Raw genomic sequence first — 23,096 nt, 5'->3', positions numbered from 1 at the left:
ATAGTAGTCTTAGAATCAAGCTTGTGTCTTTGCTTCCAGGACATCTGAAATACACCTGCTTATTCATAAAGAAGTTTAAATGGAGGGGTTCACTTATTTTGTCAGTATGTTGCAGAACCAACAAACATTAAAATCTGTATTGAAAAAGAGACCTGAATTGATTTTCAGTTACTTAAGCTACGAGCATGAATGCTTAGTATTCGTCTCTAACAGCCTAAGAGGAAAAAGCTTTTTACCTTTGATCTAGAATTTATTTAATCTTCTAGGACAGAGTTGGAGATTCTAGGTCCAAATTCCATGTATTTAATATGCTCCAGTTTTGCTCTCTGTTTCATGATGACAATTTTATCACTAGCTCTCAACACCTATTGTACTAAATTGCTGTATTAATATTAATATCAGGGTGTGAAAAATTCAGCTGGTAAGTGGTATGCAAATTAGCCTAATGCAAACTTTAATGGATTAGTGTGCTCAAAAATTTCTTTGAGACAAAGGTAACTGGAATTGTAAAAAGACCAACTAATCAACATTAAAAGGAAAGATTGCCACAAGTAAAAGAATAAAATGCTTCAAAGCAAGTGTGACTATTTTAATCGAACAATATGAATGTAATGGCTGGTATAACCTTTGGATTACACTTTGGGCTGTAAACAGGTTTTTGTTCCCAGTCCCAGTGGTGTGAGTTGAATCACATTCCCAAAGTATGCTGAAGTCATTACACCTGGTACCTGTGACCTTATTTAAAAATAGGGTCTTTGCAGATGCAATAAAGTTAAGATGAGGTCATCAGAGGAGGTCTAACCCAACATGATTAACGTTCTTACATGGCAATAGAATTTGGGCAGACATACACAGAAGAAAGATGGCACAGAGGCTGTGCGATGCTGGAGGCAGAAACTGAAGTGGTGCATCTACAAGCAAAGGAATGCCAAGGACTGCTGGAAACCACCAGGAGCTGGGGGAGGCAAGGAAGGATTCTGTCTACAGGTTCAGAGGAGTGTGGTCCAAGGACCATTGCATTTCATATTCTCAGCTTCCAGAAATTAGAGACAATAGATTTCTGTTGCTTCGAGTCAACCAGTTTGTGGCACTTTGTTATGACAGCCCCAGCTTTCACTGTGTTCTGCCAAATTCATTCTCCTTTCCCCTTAATTAAGTCTGGGACACATCACAGAGATTTCTGGTCCATTTCTGTTCTTGAAAGTTGGCCTAGTTTAAATCTGCAATCTCATATCTGATTGTCATCTCATCTCCCTTCACTCACAAGCGATGTTCATGCCGGGTATCCTATTCCTGCCCTAAGTCCTTCTCCTCTTCTTGGTGAGAATGCCAGGTAACCAAAGTCCCAAGGGGATCATTTGTGGGGTCTGGGGCTACCTCCAATAAAACATGTGCTGCTCTGTCTGGCTGGATGAGTGGAATCTTAGAGCTGCTACAAGTGGGGAGGTTCCCGGAGAAGTTTCTGGAAGGTTGTCAGCATTTTAAATGATTTAGATGATGAGCTACATTTCATGTGCGAGGTCGGTGAGAGCGCTGCCGGGTGCTGTGGCTCAGCTGCCTTCCACAGAGTGGGAATTCCAGGCAGTGGGACGAGGAGGAAGGTGGCTTCCACTCACCCTGGTTGGAGGTTGGCTGACTGAGGTTTTGAGATCCGTTATTCACTCAGGGTCGGCTGTCCGATGGCTCATCTCTAAACCAGAACTTCATAAAGTGTGAGCCCCTGATGGCCATGAGCAGTACCACCTGCAAGGTTGTTGGAAGTACCAATTCTCATGCCCCACTTCAGACTCACTGATCAGAAACTGGAGGCAAGCCCACAGCGTCTGTGTTAACACACCCTCTAGGTGATTCTGAAGCACCCTAATATTTGAGAACTGCTGTTCTAATAATGCTTCTCTTTCCCAATTCAAAATGACACCCTGACTTTTCTAAGAAACAGGTGTTACTTTGTATGGCTGAATAGAACGATTTGACTTACTTTAAAAAGTTATTCCTTTTAAATTCTCTGACAATTTTCTTTGCATCAGATACTTCGGCTTAAAAGCCTGGTGATGCACTTCAGCTGGGTCAAAGAGAATCTCTTTTCTCCTTCCTCAAGAATGAAATTCCAGAAGTTTGATTTTAACTACTTTAAACAGGGTGATTTTCACTCGAGTCCAATCATGCTTAAAGTGATATTTACTGCCGTGGAATATTCCTTGAATAAGATGAGGCTGAAGGATGGGACTCACCCTTCCCTCCTTTGTTTCCTTCACAGAAATGTTCAATATCAAACTTACTACACATTTTACATGCTTTTTGGTTTTGGTATTTCTAAAATCATATGAAGATGAGTTTTATGTAGGGAAGGGCTTTGCCTACAACCTTGACCAGTATTTGGCATTGCAGTCACTCAGGAGTTATTTGCTGAATGAATACATAGACAATAGCTTTCCACAGTGGATTTTACAGAGTCTGTAGATTTCAATGTTTATTAATTCATCAAAATGAAAATCATGTTTTTTTGTTCTCATTTTAATTGTTAGGGTGCTTCATTTCATAGGGTCCTCATCATTTTCATGCAATGTGAACAAGAGAATTTATTAGATGGATGCGGAAGTATAACGCTATAGGGTGACATGGCTGGAATCGGATAGGGGAGGCTAAAACTGGAGACTTGGGGGGAGAATTATGATATGAAATTAACACAAAATAATCTGTCAGTAACTTCTGGCCATGCCAGCAGGTCTTTCTGTAGGGATTACTTTCGGATACAAATCTGTTTTTCAGTAGTTGTGTTAGGCCAGACACCCCCCAGGGTGCAGGATTTCCACCTTCCTGTCCGCACACCTCAAGGCTCCCACTTCACAGATGTTTGCTGTTTTCTCACGTGAGAAGGATCCAATTTTGATACAGTAGAGTTGGTTCCCACCCTTGGGACACTTGGGGGGCAACAGGCAGACACAACTGGAACTGGAAGCTACAAAGAGAGAGACAGTGTGACTTATCACAGGACTTCAAGGCTGTTATGGTTCGGATATGAGGCATCCCCTAAGAGATCATGTGAGACAAAATAGAGGAACGTTCAGAGACAAAATAACCAGATTATGAGAGCTGTAGCCGAATCAGTGGACCAATCATGTGATGGGTAAATAATTTGAAAATGCTACTGTACTACACAGTAACTGTAGGCAGGAAGGGTGTGGCTGGAGGAAGCAGGTGTGGCTTTGAAGTCTTTATTTTGTCTCTGGCTCCTCCTTTTCTCTCTCTGCTTTCTGGTTGCCATGAGCTGAGCAGTTTTCCTCTGCTCTGCCCCTCTGCCATGACGTTCTGCCTCAACAATGCAAGGAGTCAGCCGACCATGGACTTAACCTCTGAAATCATGGGCCTCAAATAAACTTCTCCTCTTCTAAGTTGTTCTTATCAGATATCTCAAGCACGGCACAGAAATCCTAACACACACAAAGGGCTTGGTTTCATTTAACTTGTCCGCGTGGGGAACTCTCTAGTTGCATTGACTGAGAAAGCTGAAACGAAGGTAGCAAGCAGAACCAACAGAAACCAACCAAAGTGTCCAAAGTGTTCTAGTGTTCATCCTTTCCTCCACGCCACCACCTTCTTTTGCCAGTCTGAGATGTTCTTTCCTGCTTTCCCTCAAGTGCACATTTTCTAAGTCTCGCCTCCTCTATGAAGCATTTCATAAACACTTAATTAACCCCATCTTTTCTTCTACTAATATTAAGAGTACACATTTTTCAGTGCCATATTTGACATTTTCTGGTTAGTTTTTCATATGTCCGTTTCTCCAACACAATTTTAAGTGCTTTATTTGAGAACCTCAGTGGTCGTTCATCCTCCTGTATGTCCTATTCAGCAATTAACAAGGGGCTCAAATAATTTTGTTGGAACACTTGAGCCTCAAATTCTGGATTTTGAGTGCAGGTATAAGTATATAAGAAGAATTATATTTGATGGGTCTGGAATAACTAATGTTAACAGATTAAGGGAGTCAGCCTGAGTACCAGCAATGTTATTGTGCTTCTATTAAGCAGAAGACAGTTCTTACCCACGTATCTCAACCTATAGGATGAAATAGGGAAAGGAAGTGAAGAATTACTCATATGTACCAGATGCACTGGCATCTTGCCCTTGGTAGGAAACATTTTGTGCAGAAGAATGCATTTCCTTTCTATGTTCTCTGTCAACCAGCTAGAGAAGATTCTAGCTGTGAAAAGTCTCATCCATCATTGGAAGGCATGGAATTTGGAGAAGTCCAAGGCACTATTCCACCTCTGGTAAAGAAATCAGTTTTCTCATCTTTTGAAAAGGCCATGGTCACTGTTATTTTAGTATGTTCATGGTTTAAGTGCTCCTAATCTGTTTTTTTTTTTTTTTTCCAGACTACCAATATCAAATGGCCCTTCCACCACTTCCCCTAATGAATCCTTCCACAGTCAGTTTTCACATTCCCATGCTTATGAAACTCTCCCAGGTCAGAAGATATCTCTCTCCTACTTCTCTTATCACATGCTGCTATGCATTAAAGTGATTCATGCAATTACTGTGCAATGTTACTCCTCCAACTACTGTGAGCAATTTGAGGGGTACAAAGGGTCCTTTATCTTTAGCCCACTCACTATGCCTTGTGCAGTGACTTCCACATATTGGATGCTAAATGAATTTTTTTGATGAATGAATTTCCCTTTCCTGTTGGTTGTTGGTGGATATTTTTGAAATTCAGACGAACATTTAATATTCATAAAAAATAAGCTCCCTGGGGAAGCCATTCGTTCTAACTTTTGAAAAGTGAACTTTATGTTACTTTGAAGTTCGATTCTAAAGTGTTCCTTATTTCATTTTAGAGAAGGAAAAGAGTAGCAAAGAGCACAATGTAATCAAGAACACCATTTAATCAAGGTGACATTCAATTCAACTAAAAATTACTAGTATCCCAACTTGTCATGAGTAGGTGGAGTATAAAATACAATTCTAGCTTCCTCTTTCTTTGTAAATGCACTAACTCTCTAACTCTCACATTGATGCAATTCTATTTTTTTTCCTTTCCTTTTTTTTTTTTTTTTTGGTGGTGCTGGGGATTCAAACCCTGGCCCTTGTGCATGCTAGGCAAGCACTCTACAAAGTGAGCTATATCCTCAGCACCTTGATGTAATTCTATAGTGCTATTCCAAACAGATTCTCTGTGACATCAACTTTTACTTACCAGTTTAAGAAGGCAGGCAGAGACAGATCATATCTTTAGGGAAAAAAATGCTTTGACTTTTATGATTATGTGTGGGATCAAAATGTATTTTAAATTACTTAAATCTCTTATTAAGAAATGCACATAGGTTGGTTTGATTGTCCCCAAAGGTTCTGCAAGTTTGAGCAATACAGGCTAAGTATTTAACTTTTTAGCAACCTGATTTTTGTCAAACTAAGATTGCTGAAGTCTCTGGGCACTTAGTACAGGTACAGCAGAGGGGTTATAGTAAAGCAACTATTTGCTAATTAAGTTTTGCAAAGAAATTTGAAAAGAACAATTTTTGGAAAAATAGCAAAAACAAAAACAAAAACAAAAAAGAGAAGAAAAGAAAATGGAAATCTTTTTAATAAAAGAGTTCCATGAGGACTTTTCTTCCTAACAAATAAAGAACGGACACTAACCCTAAACACATTTACAAATATCTGACCCACCTACCATATTATGATCACAGACCATTATTTTATCCTTCCTGATATCCAAATTCCTTTTATTTTCTGCATATATATTTTTAATAATATTCTAATATTACATTTTTCAGAGAAAAAGATTATACGTAAGTACAGGTGTTGCATAATGCTTTCAGCTGTTTTCTACCACAAATGATTGTTTTTGAGAGAGATGGCATTTGGGTAATGGTGTTAACTGAGCACCCAAAAAATGAAAAATAGACTTTTTTAATCTATGAGATGAATCAATAGTGTTTAGAATTGGGCAATGTACATGGAGGACTCTGTTTTTCTGTCTTTTGTGTGGAATTGTTTGGTTCAGAAGTGGCATGAAGGTCAGCAGCCCCAGGTATTCACCTCCTGAGCTGTGGCCACTCAATGGCCTGTTCACTGTGCTACTGTGTGTACTCTCCCTCATGGGTCAATCTTGAGGCCTGATAAAGAAGTTGAATCTTGATATCAGCTTTACATGGATCAGGAAGACCTGGGTTTGAATAACACCTCTCTTTTTTTCTGGGCCTGAGCCCATTTGGTCAGAAAATGAAAGAGTGGGCAAAAGGGACCACATGGTTTTTGCATTTCTTCTTGTAAATGTAGGAAGGTTTCAGCAAAAGTTAGTTGTAACAATTCCACAAGTTCCCACTGGATACTCTGTGCAGATTTAAGATACAATTTTGAAAATGTATCACAAGGCAAATCTAGCTGTCTATTTGAATTTCATTAGTTCCTAATCTCTGACCATCTTTGTGTTTTATATGAAGCTTAGTTTGGGCTATTTCAGGGTCAGACTTTATCTCAGATCAAATGTGCTGCTGTGAAATTTCTCCTTCCAAGAAATTCACAAATGTAATGCTAATAATATACTTATGGAAAATGGAGACTTAATGCCACTTCTTGAGTATTCAGTTGGCAGAGATAGGAGTGGTAACTTGGAGACTTGGTGAAGGTGTGGGAGGGCAGTCTTTATTATGTTTCAGATCGGAATACAATACGGTAAAATCATTTCCGGAAAGCAAGCTGATGCATTGAATCAGTCAAAACTTTATTCTTAAAAATAATATTTACCTAGAAGTTCCATTTTCTAAGTTTTAGCCTAAGGAAATAATCTTAAACTATAAATCTATCTGTGATAGATTTATCTATCATAGCACCGATTATGATGGCAAAATACAGGAGGAAGCTCAAATATCTAAACAAATATTGTTTAAATAAATCACAGAATGCCCATACAGACTTTTGCAGACTTTGAAAATTATGTGGCAGAATAACAGATGAGGAGGAGGAAATGGTTTTATGATATATTAAGTGAAAAAGAGCAATTTATAAAATATCACATAGAAAGTGATCCCATTTTATCTTTTAAAATTTACACTGTATTCAGGGTCACCCTGAGATGTGCAAGGCCCCAGGGATAATTTTTCTGGGGGCATCTGTCTACATAAATAGTCACCCAAATTAGTGTGTCAGCACCCCACCAGTAGTCCAACACTAAGCAATCTTGAGCAAGAATATCCTACCAGCTAGGGGAGCAACCTGGGTTGCTCTCCAGAGTGAAGATCTGGGCTGGAAGTGGCGTCACAGGCATGAGTCACTCAGCTTTGGGGGGGCATTTGGTTGATTTGCATGCGTGGTAGGAAAGAGAGGCAGCAGAGGGTCGGAGAGTTTCTATGGGAGAGAAACCAAGTCCTAAAACTGTTGACTAAGGGTGTTTACTTGAATAACACTGCCAGCCTTGGCACTGGAGGTGCTGGAGGAGGACTCAAAGAAAATTATGGAAGATATTTCTGGCAGTTGTTATCTACATGAAACCTAGTCCTGCCTGGACTGCACTGTTGGCCCCTTCCAGATCTCAACACCCAGAGGGAAAATCAGACAATTCTGGGTGTGGGGCGGGGCACCTCCAGATGTCCTGATGAGATCAGGAGAAATGCTCTTCTCACTGGAGTTGAAGGGTTTTATGATTTCACTTGCATAGAAAAAAAACTGGAAAGATATACATCCATTAATGTATTAATATTAATATTAATGTAGCTATTTCTAATCATGGGTGGTTATGTTTTACACTTTTGTTTAAATCATTAAATTTTTTTTTCTTTTTGTATTTGGAATTGAACCCAGGGCACTTTAACACTGCGTTACATCCCTAGTCCTTTGTAGTTTTTATTCTGAGACAGGGTTTCTCTAAGAGGCTGAGAATCTTGCTAAGTTTCCGAGACTGGCCTCAAACTTGTGATCCTCTTATCTTGGCCTCTTGAGTCATTGGGATAACAGGCATGTACCACTGCACCTGACTTAAAATTTTTTTTAACCATTTCGAAAGATGAATGGATAAAGAAATTGTGGTATATGTACACAATGGAATATTACTCATCCTTAAAGAAGAATGAAATTATGGCATTTGCTGGTAAATGGATAGAACTGGAGAATGTTATCCTTAGTAAAAGAAGCCAATCCCAAAGAACCAAAGGTCAAATATTTTCTCTGATATGTGGATGCTAATTCACAATGTGGGGTGACTAGCGAAGAAGAGAGGTACTTTGGATTAGACAGAGGGGAGTAAAGGGAGGGGAGGCAGTCTGGGGGTAGCAAAAACAGTAAAATGAATCAGACATTATTACCCTATGGGCACATATGATTACATGACTGGTGGAACTCTACATCATGTACAACCAGAAGAATGCTCCATTTATGCTCCATTTATGTATGATATGTCAAAATGTATTCTACTGTCATGTATAACGAATTAGAACAAATAAAAATAGGTTGAAAAAATATTTTTCCCAATAAAAAGAAATCATTATTTTTTTTTAATTAAGGAAAAGTTACTTTTTAGTTGATGAGGTATAAATGCTAGGATGCTCCATACCAGCTGAGATGAATCCCGCGTGAGAGCCTTTCTATGGAGAGGCAGGGCCACGGCTTACCTAAACAATTTTCCCAGTCGTAGCATGTGTTGTAGCCACAGGATTCCTTCTTTGTGCTATTGGATGCGAGTTTTGTCCTTTCAAGTTTCCATTTTAACTGTGGTCCATCTTGGCAGGAACCAATATGTAGAAAATGGAATTTCTGGTTATTTAAACATTTCTCCGCCAAAAACTTACAAGCAGATGAAGTAAAGTAATGGCTGGAATCCATATCAAACACACAGATATCTTCTGAGGAATGCCTGCCCAAGGAAGGAAAGCAAGCGTTTATATATGAAGTCCATAAAATACAGATGGCACACAGCTAATTTAATATGTAAACTTTCCCCCCAGTTTTCTTCCCTCATTTTTTTTTTTTTTTTTTTTTTTTTTTTTTGCCCTATTTCTCCCCTTTCAGCCCCTCATTTCATCTTGCATGCTGCCTGGGAGTCATTATTTTTAGTCTCGATATTCTTCCAAATTGACTTCAAGCTAAAGTCTGAAGAATGCAATAGTCAAGGTCTTCCATAATTTGATTCCAATCAACTCTCTTTTCTAGTATTATTTTCCCATTCTTCTAAATACCTCTTATCCCCTGACAGTTGCTTTGATGTCTTCTAGACTGTTAAGGCAATTCTTCCTTTGCTGTCATTCAGCCCTGCTCAGTGAGCCTTCTCTACCTATGTATGTCCAACTCAGTTTCTGATGATGTTTTCAAGTTTACCCAGATCAACCCAGCCCATGACCTTCTGTATCTTCTCTGAATTCTAAAATACTTGTAAAGTGAAACATCAGCTTAGAACATGAAATATAGATTCTATAACATAATATTGCTTTTCAAGTGTGTGTTGTGCTGTGATTAAGAGGATGAACATTTAAACCATTCTCCAGGTGACTTGTTCATCTCCCCGAGTGGATGGATGGGGCCTGGACAAGAGACAACAAGTGACCACAGTTTTTCTCTTGTTGAGAAACCAAGATCTCCTTGATTATTCCAACTTTGAGTTTCTTCTCCAAGGTCAACCTTAGAGCCAGTAATCAATGCTCCCGTGTGACAGACCATTTCTAGGAACTAGAACCTAAAACTGGCAGCAAAAAACTGTGGCTCCTGTAACGCCTTAAACTCCTCATAAAAAAGACATGAAGGATATAGGAAGAGGGTGGAGAGGAAAAGCAGAGATGAAACAGGATTTCCAGGGGACAGCTTGTATTCTCAAGATATATTGTACAAAAAAGAAAAAAGCTTCCTCTGATTAAATGGCCGATGTGAATGTCCTACGTAGCCTCCAGATGACCATCTGCTGGTGAGGGGACTGCAGTAGCAAGAAGCCACATGGACGAGGGTAGACAGTCACCTTTGGGCTGAACTATGTCATGGAGTTACACAGAAAAGCGCCCTGTTGCACTCTCCAGAAAAGACAAAACTGCATCCCTACGAATATTTGTGCACCTTTAGCCCAGAGGAATATGAGGGGCAATCAAAGTGAAGTGTGAAATATTCACAACTGTGCAGTCTTTTGACTTTCTACCCCAACATTCATTCTTTCACCTGCTCAGTAACCGAACTCTAATTAATTCAGAATGGTTATGTATCCCATTAAAGAACCACATTCCACAGCCTTACTTGCAGGTGCATGAGGCTCTGGGAATAAGAAAAAGTTAACAGGATAGAAGCAAATGGTAGGTCTTCTGAGAAAATTTAAAAAGAAAGAATGCACCCTGATATTGGTCTCCCTTCCTTCCTGCTCTAGCAATCTTAGACTGTGAAATAACTATAAGGATGGCAAAACTGAGAGCAGAAAAGAAGCTCCGCCTTATGTGAAATGAAGGAATCACCATGCTAGCTGTGGACCACCCATCTCTACATTTATTTTGTGACATAAACAAGCAATATTTTATCTTCAGTGAATATTACTTTGATTGCTTCTAAATTCAGCCCAAACTACTCCTTAAACTAATGAGCAGTGTTGACACCCCTAGTTTATTTAGTAAGGAAAAGGCAGTTATGACAACAAAGAGGAGATAGCCATGGAAGTCACATAAGGACATGTCAGTTTTCTTCTTTATGGTTCTCAGCCTGAAGAAAAAATAATCAAGTGACGTGTTTGGTGGGGGGCAGGGAAGGTCCTTGCTCACACCACTTCCTTTACTTCAAACTATTGGAGTTCCGATCTTTCCCTGTACTTAGTAGGGGAAAAGAAGGCTTTAGCATTGGTGAGCCTGATGTGTTTAAATGGAGAAGAGTAAGTCTTTACAATCAAAATGAGACTGTTTAAATAATAATAATAATAAAAGAGCTATGCAAATTTAGGGAAATAGGTTGAGAGATCATTTTAAAAGTTTGCTGCCCAGTGGGGAAGGAGGAATTCCACAGAGCACAGGGCTATCAGTTATGTGAAAATTAAAATGTCTCATGTTTGTGCTTCAAGAAGCTCAGCTTTTCCATCCAGCTGGTTATGTAAGACTGGTTTTTCCAATTTGCAAACAGTCCACAGAGTCGCTCTTACCCACAGTCTTCCTCGGGAGACATACAAATGCATTCAGATCCTGACTGTTTTTCACCTGGCTGACAATGCCCCTTTAATTTTGTCAGAATATCTGAAACAAAAGAAAAGAAGGAAAAGAACAGTGCATAGTGTGGATACCCGGTGATAAGCATGGCTTTAGGTGAAAAAGCAGGGGCAAAGTGTTCTCAGTTATCTCGTGAATTTCAATCATTCATTTCAGCTTTTCCAAATAGGTTGTCCTGAAATATTCCACCTGAAATGTCCTTTCCAGCTCACCTACGCTGTCATTTCCCATCCAAAAATGCTCTTAAGTTCAGACAACTAAAGAAAATAAATTGGTGGAATTTTTTGTTCACTTGTTTTTCAAATGCTCATTGAACATTTCTGATGTTCCCAGCACTCTGCTAGGTTCTGGGGATAGTGGGTTGGGCAAAACCTGACCTGGATTCTGTGCCCACAGTTTGCAGTCTTGTGGGGCAGGCGGACTATTGATCAAACACAATAATACATATAGAATTGCGGCCATCATTAGCGCTATTAAAGAAAAAGCATATAATCAAGCAAATTGATGCAGTAGAAAGGTTAGGAATGGCAAACTAGGGAGGGATACTGTTTGAAGCATCAGGTATGAAAGGGCTCCCTAGGGAGGCAGCATGTGACTTTCCTGGAACTGAAAGGCGGCCAGGTCGGTGCGGTTGAAGTGCAAAAAAGCTGAAGCACGTAACTCGGAATGGCCTGAGAAGCAGAAATGTGGTCAGCTGCGCGCAGTCTAATAAGGCCTTTTTTCTCTTCATTTTCTAAGCCCTGGAAGGTCTTTGATGGGTTTTAAACAGGAGATGGTGTGAAAAAATCAGGTATGGGTTTTGAAAAAGCAATGGATTCTGACTTCTGGGCAGAAAAATAGATTTGGAGAGGCATGGGGGTTCCAGAGAGACACGTCAGACAATCCTTGAGGGTATTATAGTAATTCAGGTGAGGGGGGATGGTAATTTGGACCAAGGTGCCCTAGGTGAAGTGGAGAGAAATGGATACACTTGAGATATACACAGCAGGTTAAAACCAATGATATTACGTATTGTGGTTAGTTATGAGAGCTTTCAGGTGTGATCCTTAGGTTTCTGATTTGCATAAGAGACTAGGCACTGTTATCTTACCTGAATGAAAAAATATTAGAAGATGCTTAGTTTTAGGGAGAGAAGGGAGATAAACTGTCCTTCTCTACACTTGTTGAATTTATGGTATCTTTAAGGGAAAACCCAGGGGGAAACCTTGGTTATCTTTGTTTATAGTGAGGTCCACTCAGAGAACCTGTTGGGCCTGGAGCTGACCTCCTGAGCATATTGAATGAAACTACCTTCTTTGATCTGGATCTGATGAATCAGACACCCACCCCCACAGGACCAGAATGACCTTTGTTAATTGTCAAGGGAGGAAAACCAGTGGTATGAAGAAATTGTTACAGGTTGCAGGGCAGAACAGTGGGCTCAGCTCAGTCTCTCCTCTTAGCCTATTAGGTGGAAGGTCTGAAAAGGGAAGGAAGGAGGTTTAGGCAAAAATAAAGATTGGAAAGATCCATAGGATTTTCTTCTTTGTTGTGATTTCCATTCCCTACTATTATCCTCTGTTAGGTCCTTCATTCCCTCTGGGGAAATCTGGCCCAGAACCTTTATAATCATGGAGGCCTGTAGCTCTGGAAAGGCTGCAGCTACTAGGATTTACATTGACATGAGATTGCTCTTTAGTTTCTTATAAAGTCTTACTTCTTTACCCTTTTTAAATAAATCCACACACAGGCCCCAAAGAGAATCAGCTATCAAGTGGCCCAGAGTGTACTCTGTCACTGCTGCTTTTAAATAGTCAGTGACCATATGCCGGGGTCTTTGGTCTTCCCCCTAGCCTCAGATTGAAGCTGCTGCTGGCTCTGAGCTACCCATCATGCACAGCACAGGGAAACTAGAACATTCTTTCATCTTTGAGTGCTGAGGGCAAAAGGATCTTCTGAGGTGCTGCTGGGGGTGTTGAGTTCTCAGAAGGAAGAAGTAACTGCAGCATCTTACTTCTTCATGAATTAAAAACATTTTCACACAAAGCATTAAGAATCTTTCCTGGCTATGTGGCAGTTTAAAAGTCTCTTTACCTTGTTGAGTCCAGATTATTGTCTTTTTCTTTCTTTGACTGATTTCATTAGTCTTTCTGTCAATATTGTGTGAGATAGGATATTTAATTCCTTTATACAGATACAGAACATGAACAGGTGCTCCTGGGCTCCATGCCAGCTGACTGTCTTACACGGAACTTGCATGAATTGAGAGCCATTCTCTTTTAAAGCTTCACATTATTTGATCCCATCTGTAGTAGAGCTATGCGTTTACTGAGAGTCAGCTTTGCTTGTTTCCAATCTACTTATACCAGTTCTCATTGTATACATTTTTAAAGGAGGAGAAATGGTTTTTAAAATAAAAACCCAGGTGAAGATTTTGGTCAATTAAATAAGAGATTTGCAAAAGTAATTTTTGAGTTAGTGGTAGATGAAACCACTGAAAAGAGTCTACAAAAATTCAAACGCATTATCTAATCATATTTGCTCTTAAAATGTTTTTGAATTTCCTCATCTCTTCAAAACAATGGTTCACAACTCCAGGGGAACATTCGGATTAGCTAGGAGTGTTTTTATTTATTTTGCTTATTTCGACTGGAATTTTTATTAGTTGACACACAAAAGTTGTACATATTTATGCAATCTCCTCTGATGTTTGGATACATGTATACGCTGGGTAATGTTTAAGTCAGAGTGAATATAAATCTATCTCATCAAACAGTTATCATTTCTTTTTGGTGAAAATATTTTAAACCATTCTAACTAGATTTATTTTTAAACAAGTGCCAAATGCTGATCCTATCTTAGCTCAATGACCATAGTTAGAGGAACGGATCTGGAGCAGATTTTTAGAAGTTCACCACTTGGAGGCAAAAAACTTTGTTTTAGAGAAGTTGATACAAGAAAATATAGATGATTATTATGGTTTAGATATTACATATCCTCCAAAAGTCCATGTGTGAGATAAGGCAAGCATGTTTAGAGGTGAAATGACTGGATTATGAGAGTCTTACCCTAATCAGTGTATTAATCTCGATAAGGATTAACTGGCAGGTGACTAGGCAGCTAGTATGTGGTTGAAGGAGGCGGGACATTGGGGGTATAACTTTGGGGTATGTATTTTGTTCATTGTGAGGGGAGAGTCTCACTCTGCTTCCTGGTGCTATGTTCCTAGCTGCTGTCCCCTGCCATACCCTTCTGTCATGATGTCCTGCCTCATCTCATGCTCTGAGGAATGGGGTCAGCCATCCTTTGGACTGAGACCTCTGAAACTATGAACCCACAAATACATTCTTCCTCCTCTAATTGTTTTTGTCAGGTCTTCTTGATCACAGCAGCAAAAAAGCTGACTGAAACTGACAAATGGAGCTCATTTTGTTCAAAGAGCATTAGAAAATTTCTGTTTAAGGTTAATAGTAACATGCCTACCTAATTAGTATGTTTCTTACTTCTTTATGGCTCTCCACTTGAAACAAAAATTTCAGTTAGCCTCCAATTATTATGTTGTTTGATGAGAGATCTTCAACTCCTTCTAAATATTAAAAGTTTTATGTTGAAAGAAAATTGAACACACCCTGTGAAATTTGAAGACATCTACTCAAGGAATTCCTTATTATTTACTGCCTGAAATCATCTACGTAGGTGGACTATGACCTAGCCTTCCAGTGGAATCTTCTGTTTTCTGACCCCAAACACAATAAAGAAATAGCACTGATATAGATATAATCTCAGGGAGCTTGGCCTTATCAGAATCCCGAATCCTGAGCTACTCACCTTCTTCACAGGTGAGTGAGTTTGAGATGGGTGGTGTCCAGGAATCCCCCTTGCATGTGTACCGTGATGGCCCAGCAACTACAAAGCCTTTGGGGCAGGCCAACTCAATGGATTCCCCAATTTTATATGTTCTCTGGAATGGCGTAAGCATCAGGCCTTCCTGGACAACCGGCTTGAGACACTCTGCCACTGAGGGAGAGCAACATTTCAGACATGGTTAGTGATGCAGAGTACTCAACGACTGTAGGTAGAGGGTTTGTGATTCAAGAGGTGATGTTAATGAGATTTACTCCATTTGTTTAGCTTTGGATCACAAAACCTCGAGGTGAGGAATCCCTGGTTTCCCCTAAAACATTTCTCCTCTGAAAAACTTCCTCAAGTCCTGGTATCTGTGACTGATTTCTAAGGAAATGTCTTCAGACACATCCAACTTTCACTAGTACACCCCTGGGAGCTTTTATTTTCAAGGAACAATTTCCTGTCCTTTTCTACCTTTTGGGTTTTCCCCAAAGTGAGTTACCACATTTTGGGTGGCACAGAAGTAGGACATTCTAATTGACACCCGTCTCAACTCTGCTTAAAGGTATCCCATGATAAGGGGTCCCAATTTGGGCATTTTTGAATTTCAGAATTTACATAGCACGGCTGTGCACAGGACCTACGAGCTCACTCACTTTCTCAGCAGAGTAGTCAGTGTGCTCCAAGAACTATGCCCCAGAGAAAATGCATCTCATACGAAATCCCATTTCTGATACACTAAGAGTCTAAGTATTATCTTCTTGGGACTCATCAATTTGCATCCATTTTTACATCAGGCCAGGCAGATGTCTGTAGTTAGAGTTTGCAGACTTCCTGGATTTCTTTTTAAGTGCAGGCTTCACAGTTTTGTGTGTCTGAGGCTAACATCCAGGGGCAGGAGAACTGAAATATGGAGACGTTTTGAAATCTAATTTTAGCAAATGAGCCGCCCCATTTACTTCTTCGCTAAATCTTTTCACCATAGTTACTAAAAAAAAATAGCAAAGTGTACTGATCTGAGGGTGTGATTTTTCTCTATTTATATTGGGCACATTCATGCTGCAGAGTAGTCACACAAAATGTTTGCCCAGGTCTCACGTTGGCATTCCACATCGCCTCGTCTCCAGGTCCCATCTGGCAAGCATCTGAAGTACTGGTATCCAGCAGCTCTAAATCCAGTAAGGCACGAAATCTCAACTTCTTCCCCAACCGAGTACAGTTTCTTTTCATTCTAGAATTAAAACAGAACCCAGAAAATTATTAATTCAGTGAATTATCATATGTAAACATCTCAGGTTATCCTGAATTCTGTCTATTCCATCGCCTTTGTATCTGCTCAAAAGTTCTCTCAAATTCTTCTCCTAAACACTTCCCAAAGTTCTTCTTTCCTTTTTCATCATCAGCCTTTCTCATGGCATTTATTAATCTCTTACCAGAAAAACTTTCTGCCTATTCTTTGAACTGAATCCATTTTTTCTATTATGGCACTTCTAAATTGATAAAATAACATAAAATAATATAATATTATATATATTTCTTTTACTTAAAAACTTGCTCTTTACTATATATGGGATGACCCACTATAGCTAGACTAGAAAAACTATATACACACTGTGTTCTGACTATAAACTGAATAATGTATCCTACACATACACCAAACATACACTTGTTTCTGTGACTGACTACAAATAATTTTAAAATGTTATTCATTTTGAAGTAACCCATTGGTTATTACATACTTTTCTAATAGATAAAGTACAACTACTGTCATGTAGAGGTAGGGCTTGCTAAAATTTTTAATCTGCGTCACAGAAAAAGGAGGAGGAGGAGGAGAGAGGAGTAGCAGAAGGAGGATGAGGAAGAAGACAAAAATTTTCGACATGGAAATGGATTTTATATTTCTTAGTTTGGAATATTAGCTTTCACCTATTTTATCATCCCCACTTCCTGCCATTTCTTTCCATAAAACCTCTGTTCTAGTGAGACAAAATCACCTACCAGTCTTCAAACATAATATTCTCTTTGTGCCTCTGTTTGTTCAGTTGGCCCTATTTTTCTACCCAACACCTTTTTCCTTTCTTGAAAGAACCAACTCACTTAGAATGTCCTTTGTGAAAACTGCTGTGGTTTCCACGGCACGTGGTATATCATCCTTTCAGTGCTGGGGGGCAACTTATAGAGCTCTATTTTATAAGGTTTATCACATTTATCAGCCTCACGTTGACACTTGGTGGCAACTCCACAGCTGGATCTGTCACCCAAAAACTTACACAGGCCTTAATAACTTTGAAACTATGCAAACACTATCCCTCTGTGGGGGGGGGGGGGTACTCATAATGCAAGAACTGCCTGGTCAGTTATTCTCTGAGAACTGAAGTTGGAATTCTTAAGGGAGGTGAAAGCGCAATCATCAACTTTTGCTATTATTTGGCCACATAATTAAACTTGTCTCCTGGAAGATTCCTAATTTCCTGGATACAAAAAAGACTGTCCTACTGTTGATTATTGCTGATGTGTCTTTGTTTCCAAGCAAAATGGAATGATCAATAGGATTAATGATTTCCATGTCTTATGCAAAGACGGCACACTATTTTTATGTGAATTTCTCCTGCAATAAATTATTGTTGTTTCCATTTCTCTTACAAAGCCATTACCTACATGTGTATGTCGTAACCATCAAATTTAGACCAATACATCTGCTAGACTGACTAAACAAGGAAGCCTTAGCTAAAGTCACTGTATTTGCCTATAGGGCTAGGTCTTATTTTGGTCACTGAACAGATGTCCCCAGGTGTATTAACATGATTACCGTAGCCTGGAGTTAAGTGTGTCTGCCTCTGAATCCATACAGGAGCATTCTCCTACTATGAATTCCAAAAAGTGCTCATTAGGAAAAATTAGGGTTCTAAAAATTGAGTGTCTCCTCCTAACCTCATGTTGAAATTTAAATGCCATTGTGACAGTATTATGAGGCAATCAGGTCATGAGGGCTGGTCACCTTCATGAATAGATTAATGCCATCATCCTGATGAAAAGATAAGTTCTGCTCCGCCCTTCCTCTAAGCCTTAAAAATGCTCACTTGCCCTTCAGCTTTTATGACCTTATGATACAGCACAAAGGCGCTCGTTAGGGATGATGCCATCATTTTGGACTTGCCAACTTTCAGAATTGTGAGCTAGATAAATCTCTTTTCTTCATAAATTACCCAATTCCTAGCATTCTGCTATAGCAACAGAAAATAAACTAAGACAAATAGCATTTAATTTTATAAATGGAGTCAAAAGAATAATAAAACACTGTTTAGTGACTTTGTATGATTTTAAAATTAAGGTGTTAATTGTTTTAATATTTGTTTCTCTGGAACTGGCATAAGTAGATTAAAAGTTATTTAGGTAGTTGGATCTGACGATTATGAAATTTTGAGGATACTGTTCTAGGGCAGGGACAAGCAAACCTTTTCTACAAAGAACTGGGATAGTCACTTGCAAGTCAAAAGGTGTCTGCCACAAGTACTCACCTCTGCCATTATTGCATGAAAGTAGCCATAGACAATAAGTAAATAAACTTTATCTTAAAAAAGTAGTAGGCAGATTAGGTCTTTAGAGCGTAGTTTGCTGGCCCTTGTTCTAATGTATTAATTCTCAAGGTGAGACTTCCTGACCTAGCAGCATCAGTACTGTGTTAGGTATGGATACTTCTGGGCTTCACCCAAGATCTACTGAATCCGAAACTGTAGGAATGGGACAGTGACCTAATAAGCCCTTCAGTGCTTTGGTGAGGTTGAGAACCTCTGCTCTAGGCTAAAGATGAACTAAAATTACTTCCCTCCCCAAATTTTCCTCCTCTTAAAATCTTCAGGCATGGTACTTTGCACATGGGCAGAACATAGGTGAATAGGAAAGACACATTAGCTTAGACTGTAGCACATAGATATTTAGGTGCTAACCTCGGAGAATCAAGAGTTATTGATCTTTGATTATAAATGTGATGTAGTTGGAAAAACACTAATTTAAAGGTTTAAGAAATGTAAAATAAATAGGGACCATACCTTCTGTGATCAATTTTAAGTATTGTGTATCTCCTAAAAGATTTACATCTAAAGCCACAGGCCTATCTTACAGACTGTATTTGATTTTTATAAAAAGCATAGAAACATAGTGTAGCTTAATAAAAACACATGAAATTAAAAGGTGCATTACAATGGCATTGACTGTGTAAGGGTTCTACAGATTCCTCGCCTCATCAGACAATACAGACTCAGTGACTTCTATGATAGATTATGGCTAACTCTAGTTTATCTTTTTGATGACATGCCTTAAATGAAGGCATTAGTTTGCTCAAACTCAGAAACAAACAGTTAAACTTAGTTGAAGATTCTTACAAGTCATCCAAACCTATATCATGCTGAAGTTCCATTCTCTGCCCACACAAATATATCATTATCATTTGAATCAAGTGGTACCAAGGAACACAGCAACCTACTGTCCTTTGATCAAATAAGTAGGTATGAAGACATCTCCAGTGAATTGAAGATGAAAGAATGGTCAAGCATTTCTAAATATTACTTTGTATATTTTAAGTCAACAGAAGGTTATCAAAATTAAAAAATTCCAAAGAAAACAAGGTTTTTTTTTTTTTTTTTTTTTTTTTTTTGGTACTTCAAAACAAAAGTGAAGGTCCAGATGCTTACCCAGATAAATCCATTTTCTGGAAGAACTGGCAGAAGACATCCTGAATCTACCTCCAGCTCAGGAAGATCTACCTCTTTAATTTCTTCATTATCACTGATACATGGCTGCCCACTAAAAGGGGAAAACAATGTATACACATGTTCACACATATTTACCTGTGTATGTATATGCATAAACTGTGTGCATATATACACACATATTACATACATGTATATAGATTAAATGGAAACTATTACTCAGAGACAAGGGTAGAGCAGATACAGTGCCTCATTAATAAGCCATGTTGACATAGATAAATTTCTAATTATTTCTTTACTCAGCAGCAGAATAATGAATATCCAAACTGTATCAGTGAAGGAAATGACCCACTCTTTCCTCTTACCCAACCTTACTTATTTTCCATTATAGAAAATGTGCAGTCCTCCTCTTGATGCTTCTCTCCCTCACAGCCTCTTCCTCCCTGCTGAGGGGCAGGGTTATTGCACTCTCGGGTTCTTGATCTCTTGTAAGTGGGATTGCACATGCTCCAGGAAGACCAGCAGCCCCAGTTTCCATCCACTGCACCTGGAGGAAAGGAAGGCCCACCCAACATCTTGGCGCATCTGAGAGAATTTGAGCTTTGAAGAAAGTCCAACCTGGTTTCCTCTCTTTAAGCTGTGTGACCTGCTTTGTGGAATACTACAGGATCATAATGATGATTAAAAGAAATTGCTGGTAGCAGGGATCTGATACATGGCCTGATTTCCTATTCCTGTTCCCACAGAACTTACTAAAATGACAATTATGGATCACTTTCACTATGAATAAATATACATGCATGTTTGCCCACATAGGTATATATATGTATAAATATGAATATTTTCTGAATAGAATAAATATCAAATTGTTTTTAAAGGTTGTAGGGTATGTTCTCAACTCCATGCATCATTTTCTGTCTAAGGAGAATTTGAGGTAATTTTGAACATAACTTAGCCCTGCATGAAAACTTTGGTTGTGACTTAACTTATCCCTTATTTCAATGCCATCCTCTTATATTATGATACATTAGAGGCTTATAATAACAGTAGCATATATTTTATTTTATAATGTTTTATTTTTTTCATTTATTTAATGTTATAGGCATTATGCTATGTATTATAAAACACAAATTAATTTTAAAGCTTGGGTACATACTAGGATTATCTTCATTTGATAATCTGGAAGAACAGATTGTGGCACAGAGATTTTCCAGCATCACAGAACTGGTAGGTTGCAGCTGAGAACTAACATCGAGGTCATTTGACTTTGGAGTCTAATTTTGTGAAGTTTTATTTTCTTTGTGCATTTATACAAGGTGGAGTTTGTGAAAGAGTATTGTCTTGATTGTCCAACCTAGAGTATCTTTTGGAGGGGAAAAGGTGCCGACCTCACAATCAATTACTGATACTTACTAGATTTATAATCTGGAGACCGTCTCTCACAGTTCTTGCCATAGGTGCCGCTCTGACATACACAGAGACATTCAGTTCCTGAGAGCATGGGACGGCCATTATTGGGGCAAGGAGCACACTGGCAAGGGTCAAATTTGGCTGCATATTCTTGAAAAGCTTTCCTGAGGTTGTTCCGTTTAGTTACTGCACAGGGAATGTTTCTTACCAAGTCCACGATGGGAGCAAGCTAGGAAGAGCCAACAGAGAGGAGGTCTAGTCATATCCTCTGACAATACACTGCCATTACTGTCCAGTTCTCATGGAATGAGAGGCAAAGCCTGGAAAAATCCCTACTTCAAGGTATTGCTGTAAAATCAACTATAGCTGCCTGTTGAGCCATTAGAGAAAGGTCCTCTACCTGAGGGCAGGTGTGATCGACCTGAAACTCACTTCTACTGTGGAGGAAGGCATCTTATCTGCGAGGCGTTACTTACTTGGACTTGCATCATGTGATTCATTAAGGATAAAAGTGCTGAGGTAGTTGACCAAGGGTTAGGTAACTCATTATTGCTCTGCTGAAACCTCATCAAAATTGATTCATGCAAAAAAAAATCTAGAGAGGATGAAGACTGCTTTCCTTGTTCTCAGTATTGGTAGGGGCAATACTGGCTTTTGGTGAAGCCAAAAGAGAAAATGTGGAGTGGGAGAAAATGGAGAGATGAACTTACCGGTGGGATGGATGGAAAACGTACAGTAACAAATAATGAAGGTAACAACAACAAAAGGAAGGCAGCGCTTATTTTACTAGCATTTTAAAATCCCAAAGAAATGACTATTTCAGGTACGGTGTGACTTAAAAGTGCCCAGATGGGTAGCTGTGCCTCATTTTTCCACCATAACCTGTGGAGCTCAATATGTTTTCATGCTGCATGTAAATGACTTCATTTTCATAATGATTGAACTCCTTTATCTTCATTTAAATGAAGTAAGCATAATGGCCTCTTTGGAGGCCTTTTAAAATGTGGTTGTTATATGCAAAACTGATTCTAAATGGAATATGACTGGTATGTGGGCAAAGCATTCCATAAATAACAAAAATCAACTTTTAATGTAATTACAGCAAATACAAAACTGGTAAATTGAATCAATGGTGATAGAAACAGGAAGTCAAATGGATCTAAAATCCCATTTATCCCACAGCATTATAAGCGAAGATTTATGAGTGCTCATCAAATATAGAGTTGCCAGAAAGCCACAGAAACTTGCTTTATTGTATGCATGGGGGAGATGAAGAGTACTACTCATGGTGAGTCTGAACAATTTTATTCACAAAATTTCCTTTTCCAGTATTTTATGCATGGTAGGAATTCTAAATACTGTACTGGAATGTTTGTTTGAATAGCAAAAGCACTAGATGAGCAATTGAGCATTTTTTTTAAAAAAAGCACATTGTGTATGCATATTAAAGAAATACATTTCCTTTAGCATGTGAAAAGAAAATGGAAAAGGAATTGCTTGATGTACAATTTGGCTGCTACAGAACTACTTCAGCTCTTTTACTCTCAGAGCATTCAAATCTTACCTCAAAGTTAATCACAGCAGGATTTTCCTTCACTGATTCTAACCACTCGGAGAATACTTTCTCTTCTGGACTGGAGGACCCTTTCTCCCAGGCCAAAGCTGCTGCATACTCACTCCTCCCACCTCGGACCAGGGATATGGACTTTTCTGCTCCCTGCAAAAAGGAACCTGCAAGGTGTTCAAGAAAATTATCCATTTAATTTGTATGGAAAATGTACTCTTTAAAAAATATCAATTTGCACAGGACAGAGAAGTAGATGGTACGGTCAAGTATCTCAGATAAGAAAAGCTCAGTGGAAAAACAAGGGAACACTTATCCCCATAGGGAGTTCAACATAGACATGATAATAACAATGCCAGTACTACCACTTATTGAGTATATGGCATCTGCCAGGGACTTCGCACACATTGTGGTATATAATTCCCA

The 23,096-nt window shown here is 38.9% G+C and overlaps 1 protein-coding gene across 6 annotated transcripts in view; it reads right to left on the bottom strand.

The window, feature by feature from the left end:
* Nucleotides 1-2,553: 2,553 nt before the first annotated feature.
* The window catches only part of C6 (complement C6), a 77,424-nt gene continuing 56,881 nt past the window's right edge, over nucleotides 2,554-23,096 (bottom strand). For 2 of the 6 annotated variants that reach the window (XM_079145064.1, XM_079145066.1), the window contains 9 exons: nucleotides 22,671-22,837; nucleotides 21,110-21,335; nucleotides 20,072-20,243; nucleotides 19,679-19,790; nucleotides 16,086-16,218; nucleotides 14,970-15,158; nucleotides 11,099-11,189; nucleotides 8,613-8,854; nucleotides 2,554-2,959 (listed from right to left, as the gene is read on the bottom strand). In XM_079145064.1, the coding sequence (XP_079001190.1) occupies nucleotides 2,778-2,959; nucleotides 8,613-8,854; nucleotides 11,099-11,189; nucleotides 14,970-15,158; nucleotides 16,086-16,218; nucleotides 19,679-19,790; nucleotides 20,072-20,243; nucleotides 21,110-21,335; nucleotides 22,671-22,837 (1,514 nt within the window). In that variant the 3' untranslated portion in view covers nucleotides 2,554-2,777. Of the gene's footprint in view, nucleotides 2,960-8,612; nucleotides 8,855-11,098; nucleotides 11,190-11,209; nucleotides 12,622-14,969; nucleotides 15,159-16,085; nucleotides 16,219-19,678; nucleotides 19,791-20,071; nucleotides 20,244-21,109; nucleotides 21,336-22,670; nucleotides 22,838-23,096 lie in introns of those variants that run through there. The other 4 variants (XR_013764679.1, XM_079145065.1, XM_079145067.1 and 1 more) reach the window with 4 other exon arrangements.

Source organism: Sciurus vulgaris (genome assembly GCF_902686455.1).
Source record: "Sciurus vulgaris genome assembly, chromosome: 6".
In the NCBI taxonomy this organism is placed as follows: domain Eukaryota; kingdom Metazoa; phylum Chordata; class Mammalia; order Rodentia; family Sciuridae; genus Sciurus; species Sciurus vulgaris.
This window is presented reverse-complemented; position numbering and strand designations above follow the sequence as displayed.